Here is a 26,484-nt window from a genome sequence, read left to right as displayed (position 1 = left end):
TTTCAGCTTGAGGTACACGTTGCGTTTCCACTTGTAGCAGTCCGCTTTTCATGTTGTCCCCAGTTTTGATGCCTACTCTGCACACGGTTTTTAATCTCGTTGTACTCGATCATTGAAAAGTATTAGGGCATCCATCACACCAATCTAAAAAGCTGAAACGCCAATAAAAATAGTTTCTGGAAATCGTTCTCAAATTCAACTATCGAAGCTTTAATTCGGATTCTGTGTCGTGCCATCTAAAAATTTTTTCCACGGGTTTATAATCTAAACTATCTCTACATATTGGCTTGAGTTCTACCTTAATAGTTTCTAGAATGTGGTGTATACTTGCGCCATGAAGTATTTTCTATTCGACAGAGGCCCTACGGTGGATGCTCATCAGTGGATGTTCTGTAAAACAAAGTTGCCCAAATTTCTTTTTCTCATCTCACTGACATTTTCGTTATTTCTCCTGATGAGTAGACCATAATACTTTATCAGGGTTTCTATTTCTGATTTGGTGAGTGTGCCTTGTCCATCAATTGCTTTGCCATTAAAGAGATTTTTCCCTGTCATGTCCTTGCATAGTTTCGTAAGTCTTGCATCCGATCTCTTCTGCACCAGTCCTACACAAAAAAATGGTTCAAATGGCTCTGAGCACTACGGGACTTAACATCTGAGGTCATCAGTCCCCTACAACTTAGAACTACTTAAACCTAACTAACCTAAGGACATCACACACATCCATGCCCGAGGCAGGATTCGAACCTGCGACCGTAGCGGTCACGCGGTTCCGGACTGCGCGCCTAGAACCGCTAGACCACCGCGGCCGGCAGTCCTACACATTCTATTTCCTTAATTTCAGTTTCACCATATGATTTAGCAGCCACAACACTGTTGAAGCCTTTAGAGTTAATATGACAAACGTCGTGAACGTATTACATACCACGTCTAGGAACTGACCTACTAAAAATAGAGACTGCCCGCTTGCTTTCCGTGCCATCCCTGAAACCTTCGAAGTTTGTCATATTTGTATTCATTTACCTTATTGGCTGAACCACGGCAGTGTTTTGACAGATATTCATAGTAGAGCCCGTTGCCTGTGTTTACAGAGGTGACTGTGACAACTCCATTCAGCAATGTGTGGCCTCTCCTCTGCTAGAAACCGTCCAATGCAGCAAAAAGTCAGCAGATTGACAAATACCTACAGTTTCTTTCGCTGCCCTCTGCTTAGATGCTTCACTGACTTCTCTTACGACATTATGCAACGTTTATAACACCTCTCAGAAATGACATGTGGCGGTGGGAGATCCATCATAGCTCAGAATATCTGGGCGGCTTTTCTTCCCTCACCTGTACACCTCATGACGTAAGCAAGCCGAACATGCACTTCACTATAGTTTGTGCATGTTACAGAAGATATCATCATTTCGGTACTTACACACTTGACATTCTACTACAATTTTTCTGGATATGCCTCTTCTCATACTTACGTCCTCACTAAGGTTTAGGGATTTTTCACTATTACAGTATTTACATTTAGCAACAGACAAAAGTAATTCTGGAAGCTTGCACTTACTAGTCAAAACGTAATCATTATTTTCATTTTTTACATCACCAACATATTGTTCATTTCCGATAAGATGTTTCATCTTGCGTTTTGAAGCACTACCTGGCGAACTTTTAGGCCTAACATAATTTCGCTGTGGCTTAACAGTTTCTTCATTTTTATGGTTTCCAACAACACGCTTGTGTTGATTATTGTGAAATTTCCGATTGTAGTTAAACTTCTTCGTTTACGACATTTTAGGAAGAAAAATAACTGAAATATGCAGTCACAACTACAAGTTTACAACACGAGCGCACGCGAAAAACGTAAGTCAGCTCAAGTAATTCTCGTATCGACAGAGAGATCGATTGCAGTAAATCCGTGTTGATAGTACTGTCGATATTTTCTGCAAGGACCGAGCGGTGTAGCTCGGTGGTTAGCACTCTGGACTCGCATTCGGGAGAACGACTGTTCAAACCCGCGTCTGGCCATTCTGATTTAGGTTTACCCTGATTTCCCTAAATCGCTTAAAGTAAAAGCCGGGATGGTCCTTCGAAAGGGCACGGCCACTTTCCTTCTCCATCGTTCCCAAATCCGAACTTGTGCTCCGTCTCTAATGACCTCATTGTCGACGGGACGTTAAGTAATGAGACACCGTAGGCAAGGTATTTGCCTTTGACACTGTTGTGACAGTTAGGCATTGACACGCCGCAACTGCTTTAGAAAGGCGTTTAAACAGGGAATGATGAGGTAATATACATAAAATTTATATTTTTAGAATCAGAATTTTATTAAATAAAAAATAATAAGGGGTCCTCCCCTTAAGAAAGCGAAAAACCGCGCACACCTCACATTTGGCGGGAAACGTTCGCAGTGTGTCCACCTCTAGCAGCGATCAGTCAGACAACAAAGCACCGAGCCACGAGACAGCCCGTTGTGGTGGGGGATGCCCATACTTCAAGCTAGTGTTGCCAACTAATGAAAAATTCGTGCATTCCACCGCAAATGACAGACGGTTTTAAATTCATGGACAACACTCGTATTTGTGTTTAATAATAATGTAAACGCGGAAACTGCAATAGAAAAAGTTAAGCCCATGAGGCCCACAAGCAGAGTTTGATTCCCTGTAAAGCATCTGATTAGGTGTCTCGCGGCTGGTGTTAATGCCGAATGTGTAAACCAAATAACAAGGATGTATTGTTGTGGCTGAGTACACCAACTAAAAGCAGAGCGCAATTACATACATTGGCGTTGGTGAAGGCGCCGACTACGTAAGGGACGGCGATGCCCGTCAGGTTGGCGATGCTGTTGACGATGCCGGCGATGGTGCCCGAGTAGTTGGGCGCGATGGCCTGCATGTTCATGTAGGGAGCGGCGCAGTACGTGGAGATGCAAAAGCCGCTGATGGCCAGCATGGCCACAAGCACACTGGTGTTGCAGCCCACCAAAGTCACCACCAGCAGCGTCGCGGCGGGCACCAGGGTACCTGCAAGTGGGGCCAGGGTTGCCACAATACACATGTCTAATCTCCTAATGACCATCTAACACTAGCACGGACAGTCAGATTATACACTACTGGCCATTAAAATTGCTACACCAAGAAGAAATGCAGGTGATAAACTGGTATTCATTGGACAAACATATTATACCAGAACTGACATGTGATTACATTTTCACGCAATTTGGGTGCATAGATCCCGAGAAATCAGTACCCAGAACAACCACCTCTGGCCGTAATAATGGCCTTGATACGCCTGGGCATTGGGTCAAACAGAGCTTGGATGGCGTGTACACGTACAGCTGCCCATACACCTTCAACACGATACCACAGCTCAGCAAGAGTAGTAACAGGCGTATTGTGACGAACCAGTTGTTCGGCCACCATTGATCAGACGTTTTCAATTGGTGAGAGATCTGGAGAATGTGCTGGCCAGGTCAGCAGTCGAACATTTTCTGTATCCAGAAAGGCCCGTACAGGACCTGCAACATGCGGACGTGCATTATCCTGCTGAAATGTAGGGTTTCGCAGGGATCGAATGAAGCGTAGAGCCAAGGGTCGTAATACATCTGAAATGTAACGTCCACTGTTCAAAGTGCCGTCAATGCGAACAAGAGGTGACCGAGACTTGTAACCAATGGCACACCATACCATCACGCCTGGTGATACGCCAGTATGGCGATGACGAATACACAATTCCAATGTGCGTTCACCGCGATGTCGCCAAATTCGGATGCGACCATCATGATGCTGTAAACGGTACTGACGCTGAGGACAGACACTTGTGACTACATACTTCATATGAAGACTTTCCTTTTTGATTTTCTGACGATGGCCTGCGTCCAAAAAGTGTTCATAATATGAATAAATTTTGAGAAACAAGTGACTAGTTCATTGTAGTAACCTATTCAGCGCTTCCCTAAGTCTCCTCAAATTTTCATCAGGAGCAGCTCACTCTTGTAACTCCTTTTTTTCTCTTTATTATAATGGCAAACATTAAGATAGGAAATAACAAATAGCCCGCCCCCCCTCCCCGACTAACCGCGCGGTCTAACGGGCTGCTTCCCGAGCAGGAAGGCGTGCCGGTCCCTGGCACGAATCCACCCGGCGGATCAGTGTCGAGGTCCGGTGTGCCGGCCAGCCTGCGGATGGTTTTAAGGCGGTTTTCCATCTATCTCGGCAAATGCGGGCTGGTTCCCCTTATTCCGCTTCTGTTACACTGTGTCGGCGATTGCTGCGCAAACACCGATTCCACGTACGCGTACACCATAATTTGGGGTTACACTCTTCTGGGATGAGACATACCCATGACGGTCCAATGGGGGCAGAACCGCACAATAACACTGGGTTCGGTGTGGGTGTGTGGACTGCTGTGGCCTGTTGTGGGGTTGTGAACCACTGAGGGCTACGCCGAGACGAAGCCTCTCTGTCGTTTGTAGGTCCTCGGTTTAATACAATACAATGCAAATAAATGAATTTTGCTGCTTCTGAAGTACAACAACAGATTACAACAGAAGTGCGAGTGGCGTTCAATAAGTAATGCAACACTTTTTTCTCTGAAGGCAGGTTGGTTTTATTTAGGATTCCAGTGCATCGTATTATTCTCCACTCTTTTGGCTACAAAACCCTATCTTCTAACATAATCTCCCTTCCCAAGTTGCGACATTGTCGCGAATAAAACAGTGGCCCGTATATACAATAAGTTTCCTTTAATTTACGTCTATGGGCACAAACTTTTTGTTAACAGGTTACCGGTTTCCGTCTATAATGAACATCATCAGATCTGTTTATAGGACTTTGTTTCTATAAAACAGATCTGATGATGGTCATTATAGACCGATACCGGTAATCTGTTAACAAGAAGTTTGCGACCATAGACGTAAATTAAAGGAATCTTATAATCTCCCTTCAATACGACGGCCTCAAGCCACCTTACTGAGAGGGCCTATATGCCCGCATGGTATCACTCTTGTGGTCGACGTCGGAGCCAACGACTTACTGCATCAGCAACCTCCTCATAACACACTATCTGCTCTCCGCGGAGTGCATCCTTCATTGGGCCAAACAGTTGGAAGTCGGAAGGTGCGAGATCCGAGCTGTAAGGTGAATGAGGAAGAACAGTCCAATGAAGTTTCGTGAGCTTCTCTCAGGCGCGCAGACTTGTGTGAGGACAGCTGTACTGTGAGGTGTTTGAGTGTGATCCATTATCACCTCGAACCAGAGTGTCCGCACTTTCCAATATTGAAGGAGTCACAGCTGTGTGTGGCCGGCCAGCACGCGGGATGCCGAACAGACATACACGCCTTACTGAAATGATGACTGAACCCTCGCCCAGCAACTCACCGTGCTTTTGTTCACTGCCAGATCGTGGATATTCTGCGAGCGCCTTGGAATATCCGCGATGCTCTGGTTTTCCGCCAAAAGGAACTGAATGACAGCTCTCTGCTTGGAATGCACCTTCTTTACAGACACCATTTTGAAGGCTACGTATAGCGCCGCCAACTTCAATAAACTGTAGGGGCTTAAGCGAGAATCTTGCACGATGTCCCACAAAAAATTTCGGATTTTTTTTAACCGAAATCGACCGTGAAAAAAATCTGTTGCATTACTTATTGAAAGTCCCTCATATAATGAATACTAAAAGAAGAAATGCAATGACCAAACGAGACTTTAGAAAGAAGAGTAATTTATTAACAAACAACTACATAATACAGAAACAAGAAAGAAATTCGTCAAGACATTGGTTTGGAGCATTTTAAGCTGTGGTTGTGAAGGATGGGTTCTGAAGACAGAGGCAAAGAAAAAATTAGAAGTAGTAGAAACCTGAATGTGGAGACCAATAAAAACATACTCAAATGGAAGAAAATCCAATTAATAAATACTAAAAGAAATCAATTAGCATGATACAGGTACGAACAGCAAAATTAATTGAACACCAAATTCGACATAACAACTTCATAAAAAACGTCTTAGAAGGTAAAACCCTGGGGAAAAACTCAGGAGACAAGCCCATAAAATCTCCATTACATGTTGTCAGTGGAACGAACTGCATCAGCCGGCCAGAGTGGCCGAGCGGTTCTAGGCGCTACAGTCTGGAACCGCGCGACCGCTACTGTCGCAGGTTCGAATCCTGCCTCGGGCATGGATGTGTGTGATGTCCTTAGAGTAGTTAGATTTAAGTAGTTCTAAGTTCTATGGGACTGATGACCTCAGAAGTTAAGTCACATAGTGCTCAGAGCCATTTGAACCATTTTTTGAACTGCATCAACCACAACCAAATGGTAAGAATTAGGTAGACAGAACGATTGGTACAGCAACAAACTGATTATTTTTAGACGGCCGCTGTGACCGAGTGGTTCTAGGCGCTTCAGTCCGGAACCGCGCTGCTGCGACGGTCGCAGGTTCGAATCCTGCCTCGGACATGGATGTGTGTGATGTCCTTAGGTTAGTTAGGTTTACGTAGTTCTAAGTCTAAGGGACTAATGACCTCAGATGCTAAGTTCCATAGTGCTTAGAGCCATTTGAACCATTTTTGATGATTTTTACTCCAGTTTCCGACGATGGGGGAAACGGAGGAGGGGGGGGGGGGCGAGGATGTTGGCAACGGATCAAGCCACTCTTCACTCTTCAGTCAAATGTTTAACATGTTGTAGTGGTACGTGTTACTATAACGCATGACAACAAGTATCACTTTCCTTTTACTAGACTGATGAAGATACGCTTGTGGAAAACGTAATTAGTAGTTGCGTAAAGAGCATCTACTGTGCACGGGTTTGTTGGAATTTATGTGCAGATATGAGAAAGAAAAATGCAGTCACAGCGCAGAAAGCGACAACGGATGTATAATTTGGACTGGCCAGTGATGGGTAGCTTGTACTTTGCAATCGCACTTTGGGAACGCTGTGGACTCTAAAAAAAGAAAGGGGCCTAATGACAATCGTCGAACACTAAAGAAAAATTAATGTTGTTATGTAGACTCTAGGCTATGCTATCTCAAGTTAAGTACGAACTTATGGTTTTGGTCGAATACTGAAGCATCATTATGAACATCTTGTCTGAAAAACTGTATTAATTATTTTCGGTTGTTGTGAATTGAGAACTTATTCGAATATAGAAGAATTACGCAAACCGTGTTTTGTGGTTTCGCAGTGAGTAGAAGCTCTCTTATAACCCTCGACACTCTACAATCGGAAAAGAAGTCATCGGTCAAACATGTGGCACTGCATAGCAGGGTCACAACATCAAGAGAAAACAAGACGGCGAGCGGGAAATTCGGAAAAGAAGATAACTGTTATTACAGGGGACGAGTAAAGACTTGCCATGTCGAAATATATCGATCCACTTAAAATCAAACCACAATAAGAAAACGCCTCAATGTGTAACAAAAGTTTTAAGTATTTAAAACAGTAGTGTTTGAAAAATATACCTTATGCTATATTACACGATTTTTAAAGAACTTTGAGTTGATTTAACATTGTGGTTAAAATTATTTCAGTTATATTGATATAATGGTAATGTTGGTGGTGCATAGAACTGATCATACTTATGATGTTTGTTAGCTATTCCAAGCAACACATGTGCTTTGTTTGTGCTCCACAATTTTAGTAAGTTTGGCAGTGATAAACTGATGCTGGCAATTTACGCGTTTATTTACATATACAAACCGACTTCCGAATTTTCCATTGTGTGAGCCTGCGTTTGCCAGGTAGGTCCGATTCGAATACTAGATTCTAATATTTTTCTGTTTGTGTCATTTTCGCGTAATCTTTGATTGATTGTGTCGGTACTCATGTACATCAGAATATATCGTGTATTTTCGAACACCATCGTGAAAGAATTTTACTATATCGTCGACTGTAAACTTAATTTCTTCCTTTCGGAAACTTTTAGTAACATTACCCAGTTCAAAAACAATCGTTTCTTAATTATCTGGTGTATTTCAGTGCACACACACGTGGCTAAACTTATATTTTGAGGATTTTCTTAAGTTAAGGGTGTTGTGCATAACTGATTTCGTAAAAAATATGCGTTTGTGTTTTGCAGTTATTGTAAGTAACTATCATATCGCGTCACAGGCAATAAATTTTACACCATGTTTTTCAATTGTCATAATAGGTATCTGGTTTTGGCTGTTAAAGGCAACTGGTAACACTTGTGGCGTATCAGGTCCATTCACTAAAATGGAATCAATAAGTTTGTATTAGAGTTATTTGTTTACCGCCCTGTAAAAGATTGCACCAGCCACGATTTGGCTGCACTATGGCTGCTGTTCCAGAACACGGGATAAGTTAGTGTCTGTTCGTAAGCAGCTGGAAATCACCCTGACTTCTGTCAAGAGATTGGAAGCTACTGCGGGTGGCGGTGCTGGGAGGGATCCCGAGAGTCGCGTACCAGAGATATCAAAGGTACCTCAAGATCTCCCGTAGAGACCGCGAGGACAAGATAAGATCAATTACAGCTCACTCAAGAGTCGTTTAAACAGTCAGCCTCCCCGCACTACACACGTGAATGGAGGGGGCACCCTAATAACTGGTACAGTGGGATATAACCTCTGCTATACACTTCGCAGTGGTTTGCGAAGAGCAGATGCAGATATAGAAATGAGTACTACAATGGGATCCTGTGGAACCACGGTATGTTATTGATGGAGGAGGAGGAAAAATGAGAAAACGACAGACGAAGTGAGATGGGGTGTGTTGTGCAGGGCCAGAAGGAATGTTTTATCTCAGAGCGAATTTCACCGTTTGGCAGTGCACGTTTACTGGAATTTCGGCGCGAGACGATAGACACGTAAGAGTATGGAAAGTTCGATAGGGGAGCAGTGGTGTAGCGACGTACCTGAATTGATGATTACTGGATATGATTTTCGCTGACATTGGCTGCTGGGAATGAGTTTTCCAGTTAGTTTATTGCTTGGGACGGAGCTCCAAAAAGAGAAGAATGTGTGGTAAACGGATGAGTTGGTATAGGATGCGAGAGGAGGGACGAAGTCGTATGCGGAAGTGGAGGTGGAGTGCATGTATTTCTAGGGCTTCAAGAGCTTTGTGTGATCTAAGAGAGGCGGATTAGATATTTATGGGTGAGGACAATAGTAGAAGCGTGTAAAGCACGAGTGCGGCCTGTGAGTAGTTGTAGTTGTTTTTGGACTGTAAGGAGGTGTGCATTCCATGATAGTTTTCTGTCAAGGGATAGTCATCAATGCTTTGTTGTGTCAGTGAGAGGAGTGTGTTGGTTGTGGATAGCGAGGACGATGGACTCGCTGTGTGTTGCGGCCAAAGACAGCGGCTTGGCTTTTCTGTGGATTTACGAGTACTCAAAGTTCCCTTTTTCTTGTACCACTTAGTCAGAAAGATCAAGTGGAGATTGTGGCGGGTAGATATGTAGGCAGTGTTATCAGCTTCAGGAGGTTGTGGGGGTGGAAACTTGGGAATGTCGGAAGTGTACATGATGTAAAGGAGTGGGGGGAGGAGGGGGGTGGAGGAGACAGAAAAGAGATTGTGTTACACTATCAATAGGGTGAAACACCTGTGTTCTACTGCACGGATAACGAACTAAACTGATCACTAATTTTGTTTTCTTATGATAACATTAACAAAAAACATATCACAGTATCGCAACCGATTGTGACCATCCAGTACTCATTGTCAGACTAATAGCGCATGTTGCGAATGGTGACGTAAGGTTCCTTGTGTTTACAACGCAATATGACTTGACGTCACCACCTGTAGCATGCACTTCAGTCTGACGATGAGCACGGGCTGGTCCAAATTGGTTATGGCACTTAAAACGCTTTTGTGATTGTTGTCGTAAGAAAATAAAAGAGGAATGTTTTGGTGGTTGCTGTTGAAAGAACGAAAGAATATAGTTAGTCAATCACACAGTCTGCATTAACGATATGTTCTTTCTTCGATACAGAGAACTACAGAGTGCATAAATGACGTGACACATCTGTGAATATATCGTACTAGATTTTCAGGACTTGAAAATTACGAAAAATATCCAAGATTTCCAACCAAACATCATAAAAACGCAACACCTTCAAGAACTTACTCAGCCCATTGACGACGCGGAGTCCGTTGATTTTGGAGATGTAGCCCTTGCGAAACACTACGTCGCCAGCCCAACCAAACAGCAGGCTTCCAATCACACCGGTGATTTGCGGAATGGCGGACAGGAAACCGTTCTGCGGAAACAACAGACATTTGAAGACATCGGAAATGTACTTGGCAAATTCGACTGTAAAATTGCGCTTATAAACTACTCGTAGCGTCCTGTGCAATTTTTTCCCATATTTCAATTAAAAGTAAGGGGTGGGTGTACATATAAGAAAACTGATTTGTAGTGATACTTCGAAAACGTCTTAAATACTCAAAGTTGAAGTTCTGTTTTATCGCAGTGTTTTTCTAGCCAGAATTCTTCTGGAGATGATATTCACTTGTTTCCTTCGACACATTTAGTCTCTTACATTTGGATTTACAGTTTAAAGTGGAATACCGACCACGGTACAGCTCGGCTTTTTGACAGAAAAACCATTTTGAGAGGTGAATGATTACTGAACCGGCTGGGGATCGAATTCTCAAGTTTTAGATTTCTTTTTATAGCTTTAACCGACACTTTAATAACACAAATGTTTAAAATACGTACTTTTCGTGATGTTGCTCTGTAATTAATTGTATTCAGTCTGCCTTTTTCTCAATGCTTCCTCCAAAAGACAAGAAAGCCATCCGTCTCCTTCTCTCTTATTTAACATTTTCTAATGCCTCACATTCCAAATAAGGTGACTTGATTCTAATTGATGAAGATTAGAAATAAGCAACGTGTTACTAAATGTGGGTGAGCAGATAATCCGAAATTATTTCAATTACAATTTTACAGCAAGTGTCTTACGTTTAATATTTGTTAATTAAAATCAAGCCACCTGATATAAAATGTGACTAGGTACATAATTTGAAATTAGAGGGAAGGAAGCTGGTGGCTATGGCTAGCCTGTCATACTGATGGATTAATATTTTCATTCCTTAAATTCATGTCAGAAGCATCAGACAACAAACTGAAGGAATAAAGAAGTAGGGTCTACATGCTAAGGGAATATAACTGGCTGGCCGCTGTGGCCGAGCCGCTCTAAGCGCTTCAGTCCGGAACCGAGATGCTGCTACGGTCGCAGGTTCGAATCCTACCTCGGGCATGGATGTGTGTGATGTTCTTAGGTTAGTTAGGTTTAAGTAGTTCTAAGCCCAGGGGACTGATGACCCCAGATGTTAAGTCCCATAGTGCTTAGAGCCATTTTGAATATAACTGACAAGAATTCTTATTAGTGCTTATAACATTTACAGCAAGTGGCAGATACTGTAAGAAGCGATCAAAAAGTTTGCTTATAAGAGCGTTGCTGCAGTATATATGTAACGTAGAGCGATTCTGATGAGTGTATATAAGCACCGACGTATAGGCAACGGATTAGGATGACATTCGTGACTTTCCGACGTGAGTGTGGTAAATGGTGGAACGTAAACTATGATGACGCTATTACCAAATGTGTCCTAACAGAACCAACGTGCTGCTATTCTTTTCTTCGTTGTCGACGAACAAACACCTGTAGACATCCATCGGAGAGTGAAGAATGTGTATGGAGCAGTATCTCCGTTGAAAACCACCATTGCGGAATGCTGCTGCTTCATGATAACACAAGTCTTCATATTTCAAATGTCGTACGCAGAATTATGACAACTTAAGTGGGAGGCACTGGAGCATGCACCCTGTAGTCCTGGCCTCTCCCCGTGAGATTATCACGCAACTGGTCCCTTAAAAAAGGCTGTGAACGGTCGACGATTCCAGTCGGGCGAGGATGTAGAGCAGGCAATTACGAACTTCTTCACGCAGCAGGACACGGTGTTTTGCCAATCGGTATCTTCAAACTGCTGCGTTGATGGCGTGATTGCCTCAATATTTACGGCGATTTTGTCTGATTGGCATACCGATCCTGGTCTGCACGGCGTTTGAGCAGAAACTTCTTGATCGTCCATTATAATAACAGTTTCCTTATAATAATGTGTAGGAACTTTATGAAGAACAGTTTTATTAAGCAGCAATTTTCCGCAGTCATTACAACATGCTTCCTTCAATTCCAGGCAAAAAAATTAAATCCCTGATTTGTTACCAGTGCCCGCATACATCACTAATATTGTGCATCATGTATTACTTTCTAGTTTAGTTAGAGCACTCATATCACACAGCCTGTGATATATTTAACAGATTCTTTCTAGACACAATTCACTAATGCCTCAAGATATACTCCGAGTACCTACCGAGCGAGAGGGCGCAGTGGTTAGCACACTGGACTCGCATTCGGAAAAACGACGGTTCAAATCCTCATCCTGCCATCCAGATTTAAGTTTCCCGTTATGTCTCTAAATTTCTCCAGACAAAGGTCGGGATGGTTCCTTTGAAAGGGAACGACCGACTTCCTTCCCCACCTTTGAAGCAGTGTGAGTTTATGCTCCGTCTCTAATGACCTCGACGTTGACCCGACATTAAACCCTAATCTTCTTAATTTCCTTCTTCCCACTATCTATAAATGAGAAATCTGAATGGGTTGTGAGGACTAGGAATGTAAGCCGCGCGGGATTAGCCGACCGGTCAAGGCGCTGCAGTCATGGACTGTGCTGCTGGTCCCGGCGGAGGTTCGAGTCCTCCCTCGGGCATGAGTGTGTTTGTTTGTACTTAGGATAATTTAGGTTAAGTAGTGTGTAAGCTTAGGGACTCAGCACCTTAGCACTTAAGTCCCATAAGATTTCACACACTTTTGAACTTTTTTTTTTGAACTAGTAATGTAAGGAATTCAATGAGAGAGGTCGTGGTACTGTGCTGATATGTAATCATCTCATTGTATTCCGATCAGTGCGGTAATCCTATTTGAAGAAGGGCTGTAACTACATTTCTCTCAAGGGTCCACTGAGAAATAAGTTTTCTTCATTAACGTCCTGTAATTGCTTAGTGATTGTAATGGTCAGAGTGAAAAGAACGGAAATTTATTTATTCTGTTAAAAAGGAATTTGTAGTTTGCGAACGAAAAAAATGTGCGGTACGACTGGTCAGTCTCCTTTCTGGATTTGTGGTCTACGTTTCTGCTATTAACAGTGACTTGCGCTGCGCCAAAGAGAGTCGAACTGTGTGCTATGCGGTTTTCTGAATCTGTATCCGCGAATGATTAATGACAGATCTCGTGAGGTACTCTACACTCTGCGTTAGAACATTACGTATCTTTGCTAGGGTAATATAATGCCAGATATCTACAGCCCACGTACTCAATAATACAACACAACTATTATCCGAAAAATTTGTCAGAATGTGGAAATATAAAGCAACGTAGAGTTGCAGTTGATAGAAAGCGTTTAGAAGTTTGTACTCCATAGTAAATAGAGAACTGATTTTATACTGAATTGCATATAAACAATAGTTTCTATGTTTCAAACGATCCTCTGGCTCTTGGCTTAGCGCTTAGTTAAGGAAGCCAAGTAGACCGACAAAAATGATAACTACTATTGCCGAATAATTATTTGTGGTATTATAGACTGACAAGACAATTAAAAAACAAAACAATATTGTCAGACATGTCTGTAGAATGTTTTAGCCAGGTTTTATGATAGACAACTCACGCTTCGCACGTCGAAGTGCAGAATGTTGGCTATGTAGAGCGGCAGCGAAGTGATGAGCAGGTAGTACGTCCAGTCTAAGGTAATCATAAGTGAGACGAAAGCCCACAGGGGTGGTGACAGCAGGATTCTCTTCCAAGGCACAGGCAGCTTCTTCTGTAACATCAGAGGAACACTTTCACTCACCTGATTTGACTCAACGCTTGAGCCAGACATACATGTATTTCCCCCATTACTTCCTAATCTAACAACAACCGTTTTTATTCAAACTGTGGAATCATAGCCTTGCAAACATATTATTAAAATATGAGGGCTGCTTTAAATTTTAATTAATATGCTCGTGAAGGGAACGACTTTAATAGGACAAGCGGAGACTGTCAACGTATTATCTTACCACCTTTCATTGTGCAAAATTACAGGACAAGTCTAGTGAACAAAGAGCCAAGATAACAATCTGAAGGTGAGTTTAGAGCCCTGAAGTCTCTTTTGGAGTCTTAGGCCGATATAAGCTGAGGAGAAAAATACTCCTTAGTATCTCTGCTAGGACACCTGCGACGCACGAGGCCACGCCGTGTCCAGAAATTTTGCCACCTATTTCCCTTTGCTACTGTATTATCGTCATGCAGAACTGAGTATTGTGAGCATTGTTCAGACAATAAAATCGTGCACTCTAGGAGCAGATTTTAGACACGTTGTGAGGCGGAGGAAATATTATAAACTCAACAAAAGCCCAGCTTCGATCAGACGAAGAGGATGGAGCTGGTGATTGACGGAGGTAGTCGCCCGTGTGAGCACAGTCTACTTTGGTCGCATCATCCCACGCCTCCATCTTCAGATCGGGAAAGGAGCTGGACACAGCTGGAACCTATCGCAGTTGCTGACTTCACTGTTAACTGGTTATAGACTGGTTTTACGTCCATGTTCCTTACATACCATGTTTTTCATAGTAGCTTGATAGCCAAGTGACAAAGACACAAGGCCTTGATTTACGTGTGTAAGTGGGAGCACTCTAGCCGAATCTAAGACTTTCTTTCTTTTTTTTTTGTACTTTTATCCTGAGGGAACTTTCATCTACATCAACTCTGAGCTAGGTGTTAGATTGTCGCCTTTAAGACCCCAGAAGTGTCAGCAAATTTTTAATTAGCCTATGTACTCTAACTGATACCTCACTGTGATAGTCTCCAATATTGCACCATACTAAATGGCCACATAACCACATTTCAGTAGCTTTACGCTTAGGAGATACGTGAAGATTTCAGTTAGATCACATCATGGTCCGACAGAAATTCCGAAATCAGATACCGGATTGTAAGGCTTAATCACGAACAGATATAAACTTAGATCACAATTCAGTAATAATGAAGACTAGGATCAAGTTTAAGAGAATAGTCACGAACAATCAATGAACAAGGAAGTGGAATACGGAAGTTCTAAGGAATGAAGAGATACACATGAAGTTCTCTGAGGTTATAGATACTGCGATAATGAACAGGTCAGTAGGCAGTTCAGTTCAAGAGGAATGGGCATCCCTTAAAAGGGCAGTCACAGAAGTGGGAAATAAAACTGTAGGTACAAGGAAGGTAACAGCGAAGCAATCATGGATAACAGAATAAATACTTTAGTTGATCGACGAAAGAAGAAACTGCAAAAGTATTCAGGGAAATTCAGGAACACAGGAATACAAGTCACTTTGGACTGAAATAAGTAGGAATGGCAGGTAAGCTAAGGCAAAATGGCTGCTTGAAAGATATTAAGAAATCGAAAAAGAAATGATTGCCGGAAGGACGGGCTCAACATACTGGGGGCCGAACCGCACAATAACCCAGGGTTCGAAGTGGGGAGGCGGCGGGGTGGGTGGACTGCTGTGGCCTGTTGTAGGGTTGTGGACCACTGTGGGCAACGGCGGGTCGAAGCCTCTCCGTCGTTTCTAGGTCCCTGGCTCCATACACAATATGCACAACCCCTAGGAGCCTGTGATAAGAATTGTGAAACACTCTTATACCATGCCCTCTTGGCTTCCTGTATATGTTATAATTATACAGCCACGCGGAGTGGCCGCGTGGTTGGGGCGCCATGTCACGGATTGCGCGGCCCCTTTCAACCGGACGTTCGAGTCCTCCCTCGGGCATGGATGTGTGTGTTATTCTTATCATAAGTTAGTTTAAATAGTGTGTAAGTCTAGGGACCGATGACCTCAGCAGTTTGGTACCTTAGAAATTCACACACCTTCGAACATTTTTTACAATTATACATCTCACCACTTTATCTCCATTCGTTTCGATACCGCCAACATTTGACGCCACCACATATTTTCGAAGGCTTTCTCTTTTTCACAAAGGCTAGGAACGGACTGTGAGTTTTCTTTGTTTCTCTGTACTTCCATTACTAAACGCAAAGAAAGAATTGCTTCTCCTTTACGTTTTTCCGCCTGTTTTGACACCTCATTGCTTTTTGTGCAGTGTATCTTCAGCTTTTCACTCCCTTCTTTTCCACATTACTCTTATTAGGGTTCTGATTAACGAAACTCCGAAGGTGTATCGTAGGCACCTTTTGATTTATTTTAGCTTTGATAATTCAATGCTGTATGAAATAAGTAACACATTACACTAATAACGATTTCTTACTTTTCAACCTTCTTCCGCTCTTCTGTTACATTTCGGCAGTATTCTCCAGGTGGGACACTCTACTTTTATGCGAAAAGAGCAGAGTTCAATTCCGTGTTCCGCGATCCTGATTTAGTGGTTTCCCTAGATCTCACGAGTCAAATGCCGGAATGGTTCCTCTGAAAAGGACGTTCAGCCATAAAAATTCTTTCCTTCCTTCTCCAAGCAGGCTTTGAATCTACAGCTCTCTTTTATTTTCTCTTTTTTCTACGCTTGAGATAGATTACCCCTCTGCAGCTGAATTACATTTCAACTTCACCCAAGCGGCACTGATATTGTTCTGCCCATATTCGTCTCAATTTCTTTACATACCTGTCTCATACTTCATCAGTTAAAGTTTAACACTTTCTGTTAATTTCATTTCGTCCGCTTGTCCATCCTTTATATTTTCTTTTATTTTCTTTTTTTATCGATAAGATAGTTTCCTGAGTTATTGAAAGTATCGTCATCTCTGTTTCCGTTATACCTTTGGTATTTTCTCTGCCTCGTGGTGACTGGGTGTTGTGTGATGTCCTTAGGTTAGTTAGGTTTAAGTAGTTCTAAGTTCTAGGGGACTGATGACCATAGAAGTTAAGTCCCATTGTGCTCAGAGACATTTGAACCATACCTTTGGTAGGAGTCTGCTCTGTTTAGTTATTATCTTTGGTTTTACGTACCAACTTTCTAATATATTACTCTCAACAGTTACTTGTGCTATTGATCACTGGCTAGGGGAATTTAACATAGTCTCATTCTTTCATGGTTTTCTAGTCATTGAATTTTCTTCTTCCTTTTTAGAAGTATTCATATACACTACTGGCCATTAAAATTGATACACCAAGAAGAAATGCAGATGATAAACGGGTATTCATTGGACAAATATATTATACTAGAACCGACATGTGATTACATTTTCACGCAATTTGGATTCATAGATCCTGAGAAATCAGTACCCGGAACAACCACCTCTGGCCGTAATAACGGCCTTGATACGCCTGTGCATTGGGTCAAACAGAGCTTGGATGGCGTGTACAGGTACAGCTGCCCATGCAGCTTCAACACGATACCACAGTTCATCAAGAGTAGTGACTGGCGTATTGTGACGAACCAGTTGTTCGGCCACCATTAATCAGACGTTTTCAATTGGTGAGAGATCTGGAGAATGTGCTGGCCAGGGCAGCAGTCGAACATTTTCTGTATCCAGAAAGGCCCGTACAGGACCTGCAACATGCGGTCGTGCATTATCCTGCTGAAATGTAGGGTTTCGCAGGGATCGAATGAAGGGTAGAGCCACGGCTTGTAACACATCTGAAATGTAACGTCCACTGTTCAAAGTGCCGTCAATGCGAACAAGAGGTGACCGAGACGTGTAACCAAAGGCACCCTATACCATCACGCCGGGTGATACGCCATTATGGCGATGGCGAATACACGCTTCCAATGTGCGTTCACCGCGATGTCGCCGAACACGGATGCGTCCATCATGATGCTGTAAACAGAACCTGGATTCATCCGAAAAAATGACGTTTTGCCATTCGTGCACCCAGGTACGTCGTCGAGTACACCATCGCAGGCGCTCCTGTCTGTGATGCAGCGTCAAGGGTAACCGCAGCCATGGTCTCCGAGCTGATTGTCCATGCTGCTGCAAAGGTCGTCGAACTGTTCGTGCAGATGGTTGTTGTCTTGAAAACGTCCCCATCTGTTGAATCAGGGATCGAGACGTGGCTACACGATCCTTTACAGCCACTCGGATAAGATGCCTGTCATCTCGACTGCTAGTGATACGACGCCGTTGGGATCCAGCACGGCGTTCCATATTACCATCCTGAACCTACCGATTCCGTATTCTGCTAACAGTCATTGGATCTGTACCAACGCGAGAAGCAAGGTCGCGATACGATAAACCGCAATCCGACCTTTATCAAAGTCGGAAACGTGATGGTACGCATTTCTCCTCCTTACACGAGGCATCACAACAACGTTTCACCAGGCAACGCCGGTCAACTGCTGTTTGTGTATGAGAAATCGGTTGGAAACTTTCCTCATGTCAGCACGTTGTAGGTGTCGCCACCGGTGCTAACCTTGTGTGAATGCTTGAAAAGCTAATAATTTGCATATCACAGCATCTTCTTCCTGTCGGTTAAATTTCGCGTCTGTAGCACGTAATCTTCGTGGGGTAGCAATTTTAATAGTCAGTAGTGTATTATCTTTGCTTGCTCAACGTCATACTGTTACATGTACCATGGAATGTGCCGTCAGTTTCTTTTCAGTCTTTAGAGAACAATCCTGTCATAACAGAAGAACCATTCAAAATAATGTAGAGGGCAGTGAAACCTTGGCACTAGACACGATTGTAGCTTCAATGTAGCGACGCTCCGCCGGATCGATCCTCCGGTGCTGCGCTGGCGAGTCTTGAGCGAGCAGACACCACGGAAGACACCACAGCAACCCAACGGCGCCGAAGAAGTAGAAGGCCAGGGGCCAGCCGACCGCCGTCTCGCACAGCGCGCCCGACACAGCCATCGACACCAGAGTTCCTCCAAACACTCCTGTCGGCAAATGAATGACAAACTGTACTACACGACTGCAAAATCGATTATACAGGGTGTTACAAAAAGGTACGGCCAAACTTTCAGGAAACATTCTTCACACACAAAGAAAGAAAATATGTTATGTGGACATGTGTCCGGAAACGCTTACTTTCCATGTTAGAGCTCATTTTACTACTTCTCTTCAAATCACATTAATCATGGAACGGAAACACACAGCAACAGAACGTACCAGCGTGGCTTCAAACACTTTGTTACAGGAAATGTTCAAAATGTCCTCCGTTAGCGAGGATACATGCATCCACCCTCTGTCGCATAAAATCCCTGATGCGCTGCTGCAGCCCTGGAGAATGGCGTATTGTATCACAGCCGTCCATAATACGAGCACGAAGAGTCTCTACATTTGGTACCGGGGTTGCGTAGACAAGAACTTTCAAATGCACCCATAAATGGAAGTCAAGAGGGTTGAGGTCAGGAGAGCGTGGAGGCCGTGGAATTGGTCCGCCTCTATCAATCCATCGGTCACCGAATCTGTTGTTGAGAAGCGTACGAACACTTCGACTGAAATGTGCAGGAGCTCCATCGTGCATGAACCATATGTTGTGCCGTACTTGTAAAGGCACATGTTCTAGCAGCACAGGTAGAGTACCCCGTATGAAATCATGATAACGTGCTCCATTGAGCGTAGGTGGAAGAACATGGGGCCCAATCAAGACATCACCAACAATGCCTGCCCAAACGTTCACAGAAAATCTGTGTTGATCACGTGATTGCACAATTGAGTGCGGATTCTCGTCAGCCCACACATGTTGATTGTGAAAGTTTACAATTTGATCACGTTGGAATGACGAAACTAAAATGAGCTCTAACATGGAAATTAAGCGTTTCCGGACACATGTCCACATAAGATCTTTTCTTTATTTGTGTGTGAGGAATGTTTCCTGAAAGTTTGACTGTACCTTTTTGTAACACCCTGTAGGCTCTGTAGAAACATACGAGGCAAATAAAAAAATTCTAATATTTTTATTTCATATATTTACACTAAAGCAATCATCTGGTAAGCACATCATTTGCCTGTTTGGTAGCCTTCATTCGATGCTCATACTCCAGTTCCCGACAATCTTTTGTGTTGTTTCGCATCATAAGGCGTCCCACTGGTCACACAACCATGTAGGCACTGCTTTTCGTTCTTCATTTACAACTACATCTGCATGATTACTCACGATTAAGAGGTTGGAAGAGGTTTCATAGAACCACTTACAGAGTATTGCTCTATCGTTCCACTCTCGAAGAGTGAGTGGAAATAATGACCACTTCAATCTCTCTGTGGCTGTGGGGAAACTATTACCTCGACGCCATTGATTCGTCCAAAGCTATGGTCGTCGAAAGTACCACCAGAAAGCTAATAAATGGATTCAGCAAAATGACTGAAGCAGTATACAACAGAAACAGCTCTTTTCTCGAAAACAGACTTTCTTAAAAACAGATCTCGAAATCTGGCGCTTGAATTTCTTGTTTCCGGTTATTGGCTGGCATAGCACTGAAATTTACAGTTTTGATGGTACTCTGCTTCTAAGGCAATTTATCTGGATATACAGTAATTGAATTAAATTCAGTTAAACGAAATAGAATCCAGAATCAATAAAGACGCTATAACATAAAATGATATCACTGAATGCGTCCAGAAATGCTGAACCTGCAATGCGATGATATGATACTTACAAAAGAAAATTCGTGTCAGCTAGGATTCTAGCTCGAATTCCCTGCTTATCATGACTAATCGCCTTAATTACTGAGTATTGTTTCAAGGCTCATTCAAGTTTCCGCTGTCACTGACGTTTCCGCTTATTGCTCGTGAATACTAAATCCGGAGGCTCTCCCATGTTGTGAGAACAGCACCTATGGGTGAACAGATTGTATGGAGGGCTGCAGCTTACCTTACTGCAGGAATATATACCAGCAGCATTAAACTCACTAAATAAAATGATTATAAACGATCTGAATGAAATATATGAAAACAAAATGACGCGAAATGAAATCGGAAAATTTATTCAGTAATGCTAAACCTATAATGTAATGAATATGTTATCCTAAGGACCTACTTGGACGGCGTAGGTGATTAAGGCGACTTCCTCCGATGAAGTGGAGATCTGGGTTAGAGTCTCAATCTGGTATACATTTCCATTAGCTACGACATATTTATTGCACTGCATTAATGAAGCATTTTCTCTGATGTCATCCGATACTTTTGCATCGTCATTGATTTCATTTCCACTTTAATTTAATTGGAATACATCCTTTTGTGGCAGGGTAAGTCACGGTGTTTCATCAAATACGTCACATATTCGTGCTGTTATAACATATCGCTTGAGGGAGTATCTGACTGTAGTTTTCCAAAGTAATAGCAGCAAACATAAGCGGCCATAGAAGTTTGAGTAATGCCTGGAGACATGTTCATGTAGGCTAAAGGTTAAGACTACTGTTTGCGTAAAGCAAGAGATCCGTTATCGAGTCCCCGTCTAGCACAAATGTGCATGTGCCATGAAATAAATATTCGTTACTAGTATATGCCAGATTGGGTCCACAAAGAGCGATAGCATCACCGTCTCTGCAGAAAGCCAACTCTTGAAATTTTAGATCCATTGTGTCTTCTTTTTGTTTGCCCTAAAGTTTATCCCCTCTATGAGGTCGGCTTTTTTAGGATTTGGCAAGTTTTATTTTTGTTAACTTCGTGGCCCGATGCTCTTCCTGACGCTACCGCCGTCAAGGCGACCTAAGGAAGGCAAATTATGTGCGCCGTCTGTCTTCGAATGTGTAAGCTTCGTTCTGTGTGCTGTCGTATTTTAATTGTCGCGTCCTCTGAGTTGGAAGTTAGGATCAACCCAGTATTTGACTAAACGAGAGAGAGAAACCGCCTAAAAACCACACTCAGGCTGGCCGATGCATTCGGACGACCACCAGATTCAAGCGGCCGTACGAGCGGCTCTGGAGCAGCGCAGGATGGCCCAGATCGAGCAGAACTCCCTCTAGGAGGAAGAGGAAGGACTAGTTTATGGATCCGGAATAGCAGATTGAACGTATGTTGCATAATATTGCATTTATATGTAGTCAAAAGTTCAAACGCGTATTTCTCAAAATGACTTTTTTTATCGTGCGATATGGTAACTTCAAATCTACTGAACCGATTGGCATGGTTCTTTGTTTCCGACGAAGCTAACTAAATTGTCTAGGAGTTGTACCACTTTTACTCCGATCCATCAAGTATAAATATTTTTACTTGGTCGACGAAGTCGAAAAATCGATGAAAAAACCCTTTTTTTTCAAATGGCCGCCATTTCGTTTCCTAAGGTCCAAATAACTTAAGCGAGGTACAGCTCCTAAAGAATCTTATATACTTCGCTAACGTCAACTCAATTTTGATTTCAGACGAGCAGGCTGACCTGTGACATACCGCGCGTGGAGGTCTACATCGAAATTTTGTTTCGTTCCGACGGCACTTCCGCCTTTGCTCTTCGACATTTCCGGTCGAAAAAATTCCAGTTTGTAGAGGAAATATCAATAAATATTTTGAGCAAATTTGACATTGATATCTATAACACATCTCAAGAAAAAAATTCTCAAAGAACATGCTTTTTTCGGGCCAAAGATAGTAAACGTCCCCTTAATGTCCCCTATGTCCGACGTCAACGTGCTTCACCCACTCACAGACGGCAGTTGGCAGCTTGTCGGGGGCGGGGGATGGAAAACAGTGCAGCCGTTGTCCCAATGCGATTTATCTGACGTCCAAACGGGCACGATCATTGGCTTTCGGGCCAAGGATGGAAGCATTTCCAAAACAGCTTAATTTGGAAACTGTACATGTGCCGCCATGATTAAAGTATACCGTGTACGGCAAAATGGCTGTACCAAAAAACGGCGCCGCAGCAACTATGGTGGACCACGAGTAATCTCCTGTTCATCAAACTCCCCGTATTTAACCACAATCGAGAATCTGTAGGACAACTTCAATCGGGCTGTTCGCGTCGTGGTTTCTCAACCGAGAAACTTTATGCAGCTGTAAATGGCACTGGAGGCAGCATGGCTCCACATAACTGTTGGTACCCTCCATAGCCTCACTGACTCTCTTCCTACATGTCTCGCAGCAGTCCGCGCTGCAAAAGGCAGTAATTCGGACTTTTGACAGGTGGTCAAATTAACGCAACTGGGCACTGTATTAAAATGCGACCCCGAGAGGGAGCCAGTTGGGCCAGAAAGTAATGACACAATGTTCTCGTCTTCCACACAGTGGAAGGTCCACCACTATGCCACGTTAACACTAGATTGCCCAGTCAGTCAGATTTAATTTCAGTTGTGTTAATTTTGTGTGTCTGTGTGACGTTGCTGCAGCCCTCCTCCACCATGTAAGGGACGTAAGAGGCAGGTGTAGCGTTGGATGAGGCATCGGTGAGGCTGTCACTGCATAAAAAGTGAGCCCGTGCCAACAGTTCATTATCGACACTATTGTCTTTCTGAGTAACCAAATGCAAACAGATAAAGTATGATAAGTCTAACAACGTCAAGTAACGTTAAGAAACGTGTGCAAGATATGTAAATAGTAATAAAATACTAATTCTTAGGACCTGGAGGTAGAGGCTAAGTTACGTCGTAGTGTCAATTAATGGAACCAATCAGAGAAGACCCCAGTGTCCTGTCCAGAGGCTCACAGCTTGTAGCTGTTAGCATCCACAAGGACACGAAATAACGGGTCGCTACACAGGTTAAGCTGCTCACCAAACTGCACTCCTGACTGCCACACGATGTTGGTTGGAAACTTTAGAGTACATGATCGACATCCTACCTGGTCGTGTTGGTCATTCAGAACTCTGGTATAGGTTGAAACTGCTGCAAGAATTAGCAGTCTTGTCGCGTCTCGCCAGACTCTTCTCTTCGGACCCTGCAAGGCTAATGCACCTTGGATGGGCTCGTTCGAGATCTTACTGACGCGTGCGAATATGAAAGAATACTGCGAGTGATGTTAAGAGGGAACACAGGCTACATATACTACTTCCGCACTGATAGCTTGCTACATTAAGTTTGGCTAAAAAACAGATAATAACATGGACCTTAGACGCCCAAATGCAATTGCTTTTTTTCAGTTTTGTCTGATATGAAGTACTTCGAACTCCTAAAATAGTGAAGTCGGAAAAACAGTGTGATGTAATTTGATCATTACAAGTGCGGCGAAAAAGAGAGGGACAGAGCAAGGAGGAAATTCTGGTTTATACTTTGTTACAAATAAGAATATTGTAAACAATACTATGACCTATGCAGAGAGTTACAGAAACTGATGGAAGACATAAAATCTGTCCGCCACGTGATAATTAGATATTTTAAAGCGAAAATTGGAGAGAATCTAAAGAGCGATTTATCATAGGAAAATTTCAGGTATGGTAGGAGAAACGACATAGATTAGACGTAGTAGAACTTTCTGTGAATAGCAACATGTTTGACCTTAACACATTCTTACAGACGAAATAAAAATGAAAGAAGTCTTACCAGGACGAAATTAAATTAAAAATTATGTTGAGTGTATCCTATGAAACAATGAATACATCTGATGGTTATAAACCTCTTTAGAATTTCGTGTGACCGTTGACTCTTTGCACGCACAGTGAAAATTGATACGAAGAAACTATAAGGAGAAAAAGGAAGATTAGTGTTTAAAACGCCGTCGATAGCGATGTCATTAGAAGCGACCATGACCTCAGAGAGGGCGAGGATGGGAAAAGAAGTCTGCTGTACCTACCCTTCTGATGAGAACAGGCTCTGAATTCGCCTTAGAGAAGCCACGAAAAACTTAACTCTGGTAGTCGGACAGTTATCTGAATCCCACTTATTCACAATGAGAGAAAGTGCCGACGGTAAAAGCAAAACAGACTAGCGAAGAATACCAGTGAAAATGTTTCGTTAAGTCAGTTGGAGTATAGAGGCGTCCATGGAAATCAGACAACAGTGACTAAAGTAACAGAAGCTAGTCATGGCAAAACTGTTAGAGAAACTGAGAGGATATTTGGGAAATAATTTAAAAATTGCAAAACCACCTGTACATATGAAACCCTCGCTGAAAGTTCAGCACTGATCGACGTATTCTATACTGCACAATCCCACAATTACTATTATGTCATATGTAAAATATTTAACTTACCAAGGTAAATGACAGAAAACTTGCTTCTCTCGTGATCAGGCGCCCATCTACATATAATTGTTTGTATAGCCGGTATAATACCACCCTGGAAATAAAAAGAAAGTATTTTATGAATTTTCTCTGCAAAAAATGTGAAGCTATTACTTGAGCTAAATAGAGGATATGCACCTCAACTCTTAGACGGAGTTAATACAATATAGACTGCACTTATTCACCTCATTAACATTCTCCAGCCATTTCTGCTCTATGATAACTGGAGTGCATAAAACAGTACGGGTTTACGGACAACCCCAACAGAGAAGGTAATAGAGTGCAATGGTATTGTCATTGACAGAGGTCCTGATGGATCGAAACGGTATACTTACATATCTTTGATAAAATATAGCTTCTCGTGTGTGTCACATGCTGTTGATATATTTCAGCATCGTCAACTTGCTTAAACTTTTAATGTGATTTTTTGTTTCATGAACAATAGTACGTCGGCGTTTAGTGATTTGTGCGTATAGATGAAGAAAATACAAGTAATTAATCACCAAATAATTAGCAAGTTATAATTTCTGGCAAATGCTAGGTAAACATCTCCGTGTTACAGCAAAGTCACCCAAGTTTAGTGAGAGAATTTCATCTTAAACGAAGGTCAGCTAATAGAAGAGGAGGAATTTGAAGTGTTAGGTGATTATAATTAAACTGACGGTGTTCCGAGTGCTACAGTGTGGGCGGTGTACGTCGAAGGACGCTGAAACATTGTGGAAATGTTCATTAACCGGCACGCTCTCGGAGTATGCTGAAAAAAATAATAGTTCCAAAGTGACAATATGGCGCTGTAAGCAGGCAGAATGTGTTGTGGTTGCAGGAAAATTGGAGGAACGATCAAATACATCATAACGGTGATGGTGGAATGTTTATTAGGATATGGTCACAAGCTACAACATGTGTGCAGTATGGTCTCCCGACTCAGCAACCTGCTGCATCCGTAACAAGGTGTGGTCTCGCGGTCACGTTCTCGCTTCCTGAGCACGGGGTCCTGGGTTCGATTCCCGACGGGGTCAGGTATTTTCACCTGCCTCGAGATGACTGGGTGTTTGTGTTGTCCTCATCATCATTCAAGAAAGTGGCGAGACTGGACTGAGCAAAGGTTGGGAATTTGTATGAGCACTGATAACTGCGCAGTTGGGCGCCCCACAAACCAAACATCATCATCACCGTAACACGGCACGGTCGACGGCTGCTTGCAGTATATGCAGTGTAATCAGAGCGATATGTCGCCGTATGCCAGCCTTCAGATCAGGAATAGTCCAGGTACATTCCTGATAGACACGATCTTTCTAACATCCCCACAACTAGAAGCCACATTGATTTAGGGAGATCTGGAAGGCCACACGTCTCAAAATTGCCTATAGATGATGCAGTCATTACCGACGATTCTGTCAAAGC

The 26,484-nt window shown here is 42.8% G+C and overlaps 1 protein-coding gene across 1 annotated transcript in view; it reads right to left on the bottom strand.

Annotated features, from left to right (window-relative positions):
- LOC126176709 (sialin-like) overlaps window positions 1–26,484 on the bottom strand; it is an 85,336-nt gene that overhangs the window by 13,410 nt on the left and 45,442 nt on the right. The window contains exons 4-8 of the mRNA XM_049923876.1: window positions 25,051–25,135; window positions 18,652–18,866; window positions 13,679–13,831; window positions 10,077–10,209; window positions 2,773–3,014 (exon numbers count right to left, since the gene is read on the bottom strand). Coding sequence (XP_049779833.1) covers window positions 2,773–3,014; window positions 10,077–10,209; window positions 13,679–13,831; window positions 18,652–18,866; window positions 25,051–25,135 — 828 coding nt within the window. The remainder of the gene's footprint in view (window positions 1–2,772; window positions 3,015–10,076; window positions 10,210–13,678; window positions 13,832–18,651; window positions 18,867–25,050; window positions 25,136–26,484) is intronic.

Source organism: Schistocerca cancellata, chromosome 3 (genome assembly GCF_023864275.1).
Source record: "Schistocerca cancellata isolate TAMUIC-IGC-003103 chromosome 3, iqSchCanc2.1, whole genome shotgun sequence".
Lineage (NCBI taxonomy): Eukaryota > Metazoa > Arthropoda > Insecta > Orthoptera > Acrididae > Schistocerca > Schistocerca cancellata.
The sequence above is the reverse complement of the archived record's forward strand: the minus strand, read 5'-3'. Positions and strand labels throughout refer to the sequence as shown.